At 45.7% G+C, this 7,569-nt stretch overlaps 1 protein-coding gene across 8 annotated transcripts in view; it reads left to right on the top strand.

Annotated features, from left to right (window-relative positions):
* The window catches only part of MGRN1 (mahogunin ring finger 1), a 213,561-nt gene that overhangs the window by 39,790 nt on the left and 166,202 nt on the right, over positions 1 to 7,569 (top strand). For all 8 annotated transcript variants that reach the window (XM_019507531.1, XM_019507529.1, XM_019507530.1 and 5 more), the window contains exon 2: positions 4,121 to 4,239. In XM_019507531.1, the coding sequence (XP_019363076.1) occupies positions 4,121 to 4,239 (119 nt within the window). The remainder of the gene's footprint in view (positions 1 to 4,120; positions 4,240 to 7,569) is intronic.

Raw genomic sequence — 7,569 nt, 5'->3', positions numbered from 1 at the left:
CTTCCCCTGCTCTAGCCCCATTCCCACTCCCTCCCTCACCACAGAGGCCTCAGTCTGCCCCCCCACCATGTTCCTTCTCGCCCCGCTGCCCCTTCCACCACAAAAGACTTACCAGTTGGACCCAGCTGCTCTCCACTCTGCTGGGCTGCAGCTGTGTGCATACATTTATCGGCCACATGAGACAAAAAAAGCCGATTGCTGATACTCTGTTTTCCTCATATTGGTGCTGATCTGATATGGGACAGATGTATTGGTGTACCTCTAGTCTTTAGTTTACTTTTTTTTTTAATTATTTTAAATCAAGCTCAAAAAGATGAGATACAGCACAGTTTCATGAACGTACATTTTTTTTCCATGTGTACCTTTTATAACAGTGTTAGAATCCCATCACCTAAATATATGGCTGCTGTAAAGAGAAACTAACCAAATTTTGTAGTGCCCAGAGGAAACATTTAAACCAGCAGTCAGCAACCCCCGGCACGTGTGCCGAGCATGGCATGCAAGGCCATTTTCCTCAGCATGCCACCACCATCCCTGGCTCCAGGTAGCTGCTGCCAGCCGTGGGCCTGGGCTGCTCCCAGCAGGTGGCTGGGAGGCTGCAAGCCCTGCTGCAAGCAGCCCAGGCACCGTGGCTGGCAGCAGCTGCCCCAAAGCCTGGGCCGGCTGCAGCTGGGAGGCTGCAAACAGCTGCTGCCTCCTGGCTCTGGTTGGGTGTGGTGCCAGCATCTGCTGCCTTCCGGAACCCCAGGCAGGGAGGCAGCACCTGTTTGCAGCCTCCCAGCTGCAGCTGGCCCAAGTTCCGGGTAGCTGCTGATAGCCACTGAGCCTGGGCTGGGGGGGCATGGGCTTTGGGTGGGAGCTAAGGGGCAGGAGCAGGGCTGGGGGTCTCTTGTGTGGGACCTGCACAAAACAAATACACAAGGTCAAAGGGAGTATCAGAAGTTTTATTTATTGTCACCAGGTTTACAATATTTAGAAAGTCTGGTATTTACTGTAAAAACAAACAAACCCAAAAACAAACAAAAAATGGGGGGTGGGGGGCAACATTTATGATGATTAACTATACTAATATGCAGTACATCCTGCCATGTACCACCTGCCCTTGTTTTGTTTTTCTGCCATGCTGGCAGTCCGGCACCTTCCAAGGTAGACATTATGTTTTTTTCAGCACTCTGGCTAAAAAGCATTGCCTACCCCTGATTTAAAGAAACAGCACATGTAGGGAGAACCTATTTGGTTTTGCTGTTTTAAATGTCCTGTGTTGTTATAGTCCTAGATGCTAGTTAGATAGGTAAGGACATTTTAAATAATTCTGTCTGTCTGTATATTGGGTCGGTGGTGACCGTATTGAAAGGATCAGCATAGAACACTGGTTGTAATTTTGTGAGTTTAGCTTCTGTCTGCTGTAGTGATTCTCTAAAATTTGCTGTAGAACATCTCTTCGTGGGTATTTCTGACTATTATCAATCTGTCACCATAAGTCACTGCCATTTTTTGACTTATTAAGTAACGATCCAGGACTGACTTAGTGTATTCCACAGATTTTTGTTAGTACCCCTAAGGGCTGCAGAAGCTGTCTTGCTCTTTATCATGTCTCCTGCTTAGCTCCTTGAAAACATTTGCCTTGCGCTCTCTAGGACTTGCACTGCACCAGGTTTCTAGCTTGGAAAGTTAATGAGCACTTTATGCACCAGTGTGAATGCATTCGTCTAACAGATGCCCTGCAGGAGGAGGGTAGGAAATAGTGTTTGGGCTTGCAATGGTGACTTTTGTCTCTGGCTCCATCTTGAGTCTTAGATTTTTAGGATGGAGAGGCTGTTTTTCAGAGCAGAAATTCATATTCTGTCTTGGATTTCCTCCCTAATATGAGATACAATAGACAGTCAATATACTGTCAGTACAGTAAGGTTTATTTATAGATGTTTCTGCATTACCGTGCTATTTCAGTGCCTTACAGATGTCATTAATAACTTATCTTCCAAAATTCCTCTGAGAGAGGCTTTGTTTTTTGTTGTTTTTTTTGGTGTTTTTTGTCACGTTTCACAAACGAAGTGAGGTGTGAGGCCTGGTCTCTGAATCCTGTGATTCAGAGATCTCAGGAGCGTTACAGGAAGTGATGTAATAGGCACGGTGGAAGAAGAGTCTTCTAGCTGTGCACTAAATCAGCGCTGTACCTGATGGTTAGGTGGTGCTGAGTTTCTGGATGGGCCATGTTCTTGATGAAAACCAAAACTTAAGGGCTCTATTGTTTGTCATTGTTAAACATCCTAATAGCAGAAGAGTGTGAATATTAGTTACGATTTCCTGGCCAAATTACAGTTGGATACCTCTATTCCAGTCCTTTTAATTACCTCTGCTATTCCAGCTGGATATGATATTTTGGCTCCTTCCCATTCTGAACCTCTTGCAAAGTGGAGCCTTTATTTGCTCTCTTAAGTAGCTGCCATTTCTAACCCAGAAAATGTTGTGAAGAGATTCCAACTGTATAAACTTGCTCCTGCAAATCTGAGGGTATGGACAAGCATACATTTTAACTGCATTAAGAAAGGAAGCACACAACAGCTGTTACCATTTAACCATTTTATCAGTGTGAGTCTGTAGGAATAGAAGGTAGCTAAATTGGCTTGAGTTTTGGCATGAAGCAGGGTTAAAATTAGAACTGTTTTGCTATAGTTGTATCTCTGCAAAATTGTGTAGCTGTAAGTGATGCACCCTAACCGGTATCCTTTGATAACAATACAGATGTTATGTCTGTACTTTTACTTAGTAAGTAGTGTGCAGGTTTGGTCCACAATCTGGATAAAGCACTTAGGAATTTGTGGGGTTAAAAGCACCATAGAGGTGATATCAAAAGGTAGTCTTTTGTGAACACAGAACAGATTTATGTGCACAGTAATGTTAATGTGAACTGCATATAAATGCAGACTCCCTAAGAAGAGATTATGACCCCTAAACATGTCTCATTCATAGAATACCAAATTATAATCAAGAGTCAGCCATCTGACTTTGAGTCAGGATAATCAGCCACTGCAATTCTGAGATTTCCTGCATAGGAAATTTTTTTGCAGTTAAACAGTTAAAATGCTCCAGAGCAATTCTGCTTGACCTATATAAAATGTGAAATTAATCTCTTTGTGCTCCAAGCTATTATGGAGTTTGGCATAAACATACATGTCACAATGCACCCCAAGCTGATTGGTTTTATCCATCAGAAAGTCTAACTGGGGTTCTACATTCAGAATGGCTCTTCATTTTACTCTTAAGTGCTTGGGGTGCAGGGAAAGGGATTGCTGTTTAGGACACCTTAGCATTACCATGCTGATGTTGTAGACCTGGTACCAGCTAGATTTTGGACCCCACCTGAGTTTGATTATTTTGGGGACAGGACTGGGATGGCATGGGTACTAAGGTGCATGGTTGACAGCTCAGAGGTTGCAAATTCAAGGCCTGCCAGATTCAAGTGAATCTTCAAATTCTGCTAAGTACCTTGTCACAAGGCCACAAAAAAGCAAAGGATCTCTGGGGAGAAGGACATATTTCTAAAATACAAACATCTGGAGGCCTATGAGCTTGTTAGCAGAGCTCAGTCTGTGGGAGTCCGTCATTAAAATGGCACCATCTATGCAGGATAGGACAGATCTTTCTTGAAGCAAAAAGAAAAAAAATTGAAAAAGCGGAAACCTCTTATAAAAACCCTCTTGTTTTCAGAATAAATCATAGTTATGGCTTTCCAGATGGATTGAGAGTTCTGCGTGATTAATGCCTTCATAACCTTTCAAAGGCATTCACTCCATATAGGGGTTCTTTATAGGGCTCCAAGCTGCAGGTAAATGTATGTAGGCAATGCAGTGAAGTTGTTTGGCTCACTCCTCTAACAGTACTGTAATGGTTTGGCCAAGTTTCTTCTTGCTGCTTCTGCTCACTGCTGTCGGCATTGACACCACATGACACCAGTGTTGTCAGGAATTGTCTAATGCTGCATTGCAAGTAAGAGCTGTACTTTAACGCACAGCCTGGTTTATGTCATGGGCCTCCCCTGAATACACTAAATAAAAGCTGAAGATTGTTATTGCTTTTCAGGAGTCACTCATTTGAATTTGTTTACTTCTTGTTTTTCTAGGAAACTACTTTGCAAGTCACTTTTTCATGGGAGGCGAGAAGTTTGACACCCCACATCCTGAGGGTTACCTCTTTGGGGAGAACATGGATTTAAACTTCCTTGGGAATAGACCAGTTCAGGCAAGTTGATATCTATTGTCAATTGCATCTATGTGTACTCTGGTCCTTCAGGAGGAAATCAGCTTTAGTACTTCCACTGGAATTGGAGCATGGGGCTTCTCCAGGGTTCTGTTTCTGGTTTTGACACTGACTTGCTCTGTGCCTTTGGACAAGTTGCATAAACTGTGTTGGTGCTTGTCGCAGAGCACTCAGGTGCCCTGTGCCTGAGAACAGATAAAGCAGCTTGGGAGAGACCCCTAGTGGCCAGAAGAGGGAGGCCCAGCTGCCAGTTACCAGGGCAGCCAGAGCAACAGGTGCTGGTTGCCGGGACAACTGCTGCGGGGGCCAGCTGACAGGAAGGGGCAGGGCCTGGCCTATATAAGCCCAGGCAGGAGGCCAGGAGGGCAGTTCCCTCTGGCAGCCAAGGAAGGGGGGGGCTCGGCCAGTGCAGAGAGAGGGGAGAAGCCCGACTGCATGAGCATCTCCTGGTTGCTGCTGTGGGTTGGAGTATTTCCCGGTAGGGATTGAATGATGTCCTGACTGGACGGTTTAGCTTTTTATGTTATAGCCCGGGGGCTTGTGTTATTGTTTGTTGTTGTTGTTACACTGGAAGACCAGGTGAGGCTATTAGGGGTTGGAGAAGGCCTCATAGGGGCTCCATGGGAGTGTGGGGACCTTGGCGCCAGAGAGGGTGCAGCATTTTGTGGTGCATTGACCCCAGCCCCGGAGCAAGGGGGTAAAGGAGAGGGCCAAGTCGCAACAGGGCCCAGGCCAAAAACCACGTCAGTACCAACTGCGAGGCTTGGGTTGCGGTGTAGGGGAGGAAAAGGAGCCGCAGGTAGTGCCCCCTGGCACCGGGGCACATAAAGTGGGCAGCCTCCTGCTAATTGCATCAATCAATTAACCAATTAAGTTCAAGGCATGGCAGGTGAGTAAGCAGACGGTTGGCCAATAACAGGAGGGTGGAGTCACCCCTAGAAAGGCTCCGGTAGTGATACTCCTGTCACAGTGCTCCTATTTGTAACAAACTTATCCCGTATGTGCATTAGGCTGCAAAGAGCTGTGAGCGTCTGCAGGCAACAGTGATAAGAAATTATCAAATGGTTAATGGGAGATCTATCTCCTAATTTCTTTTGTATGAGCACTGCTTTAGAATTATATTCTAAAGGGATTATATTCCCAGAGTCTCAAATTTAGGATTTAATGCAAGGTTCTGTAACTTTTCAAGGTATACCTTTATTAGTGGTAGTGCCTGCTTTATGGGAAATCTTACCTTAATTCTGATTCCTTAATCATCTAATGCAGAATATTGCTGTTAATCAGGTGGTGAAGATGCAGTGTACCTTGCTATGGTATGGTAATTTAGGAATTTTCCTATGTTTGTCTCCAGATGTGTGTGCACCTCTTGTCTTTGAACATGGAGATGTATTTGGCTAGAAGTACCTGTTCAGGACACATGCACCCTCCTGCTTCTTGGGGTTACTAAGGGCATAAAGGGAAGAAAGTTATCAGCCACTTCACTGCTTGAGACCAAGCTTCTTGGTCTCCGCTTACTGCAGTCTTAACTTCTTTTGACTTTTAATCAGTAGAGTTAGTTTTCCCTATTGCTTACTGGGAATAAAAAAAAAATATTTGACCCAGAATAGGTTTCCTCAGTATTGCTCTACTGCAAATGTTGGGTCAGATCCAAATGGGTACTTAGGTGCTTGCCTGCTTTTTTTGGTCTGACCTAACTGTCTCTGCTACATGGAAGAATCTCATGTCTCAAGAACATTCATTATCTGTAAGTTTTTCATTTCCTGAACTGACAGGAGGAGGCAAGGCTCGAAGATGCATCCCTTGAGAAAATGGAATGGGCATGCCTCTGATCTGGGAGAACCAAAGTGCAGTAGTGTGGGCTCCCTATATTTTAAATCTTTAGCATTGAACTTGAACAAGAAAATGGTGTTTGTGGGTAAGGGGAGCTCAAGGGGCAGATTTTTGCCTCCCAACAAGTACCTCCAGGAGATTTCCACTTCTTTCTGGCCCTGTAAATGGGGTTTTGGTACACAGGAGTTCTTGATTAAGCTCAAGCACATTTCAGTGTTCTCGCTCAGTTTCAAAATGTTGAGTGAAGAACTGATGCTAACAACAACTCTTAGACTTCGGCTTCCTCTCTGGCCCAGCTCCATTGGTCTCTGGCTCAATGGTACTGATTACTAGAGAGACAAGTATAGCACTGAACTATTTACCACTAGTCATTGCACTGCGTAGTTCATTGTTGCAGATATAGAAGGAGATAATGACCTTGCCCTGCTCTTGGGCATCAAGGGAACCAAGTACCATTGCCCATATTCATGGCATGAGCAGACTTGTACTGCAGAAGACTGAATCTAACACATGTACTTTTTTTTTTTCTTCCTCACTGATATCAGAGTATATTCAAGACTTAGAGCACTGCCATGGATATTGCCCTAGAAAGTGTGCCCCACTCTTTGACCATGGGGAGTCTAGAGAGGTGTTTAGCCATGTGAATCTGAAGTCAGGCAGAAGGCAGGACAGGGGTAGTACCTTAGAGATTAGCTGGTTCAGAGATTCATGACCTTTTATAAGCAACCATCTACTTTGTAAAGTGCATCTGATGAAGTAGGTGGTAGCCACTTAAAAGTCTCTAAAGTGCCACCCTTCTGCACAAGGGTCATACTAGCAAAATACTGGGATACCAGATATAATCATCTTTTGAGCTGTGGTTTGATGTCTTGGCCTTGGGCTGTGCTCATCCAGTGCTAATGTTGCCCTATAGGCTATGAGCCTTACAAGGGGGGGGATAACTGTAGGAACTAGAGGTGCACTGATACATCAGTCCATATCGAATCGTCACCAATAAAAGGAAAGTTGACATTGACATTCGGCTTTTTTGGCCAGTGTAGCTGATAATGTCGCTGATCATGTGCATGCATGCATCTGCAGCAGGCACACAGCCAGGAATGCAGCCCAGCAGCTTGGAGAACAGCGTTGGGCTGGTAAGTCTGTGGGGGAGAAAGGGCATGGGAGAGGGAAGGTGCATGGAGAGTAGACCTAGGTCCGCATGGTGAGGTAGGGAATGGGGCTGAGGCAGGGGTAGGTGCTGCCCAGGCGGGACACGGGATGGAACTGTGGGCGGCTCATCCAGGGGGTGTGGGAGGATGGGGAAAGGGGGGCAGCTTCCCTCCACTGCGTGCACCCCTGGGGGAGGCATGTAGGGCATGTGCCCTTCAGATTTGTGAACAGGGTGAGGGCAGGCTGCCCGCTGCAGGCTTGGGGCCGGGGATTGTGCCGCCCTCTTCTTGGTGGGAGGGCTGGGCCGGGATTTTGATTGGGGTGGGCAAGGGG

The sequence above is a fragment of the Gavialis gangeticus genome, unplaced genomic scaffold (genome assembly GCF_001723915.1).
Source record: "Gavialis gangeticus isolate Ggan-Ray unplaced genomic scaffold, GavGan_comp1, whole genome shotgun sequence".
NCBI lineage: Eukaryota > Metazoa > Chordata > Crocodylia > Gavialidae > Gavialis > Gavialis gangeticus.
This window is presented reverse-complemented; position numbering and strand designations above follow the sequence as displayed.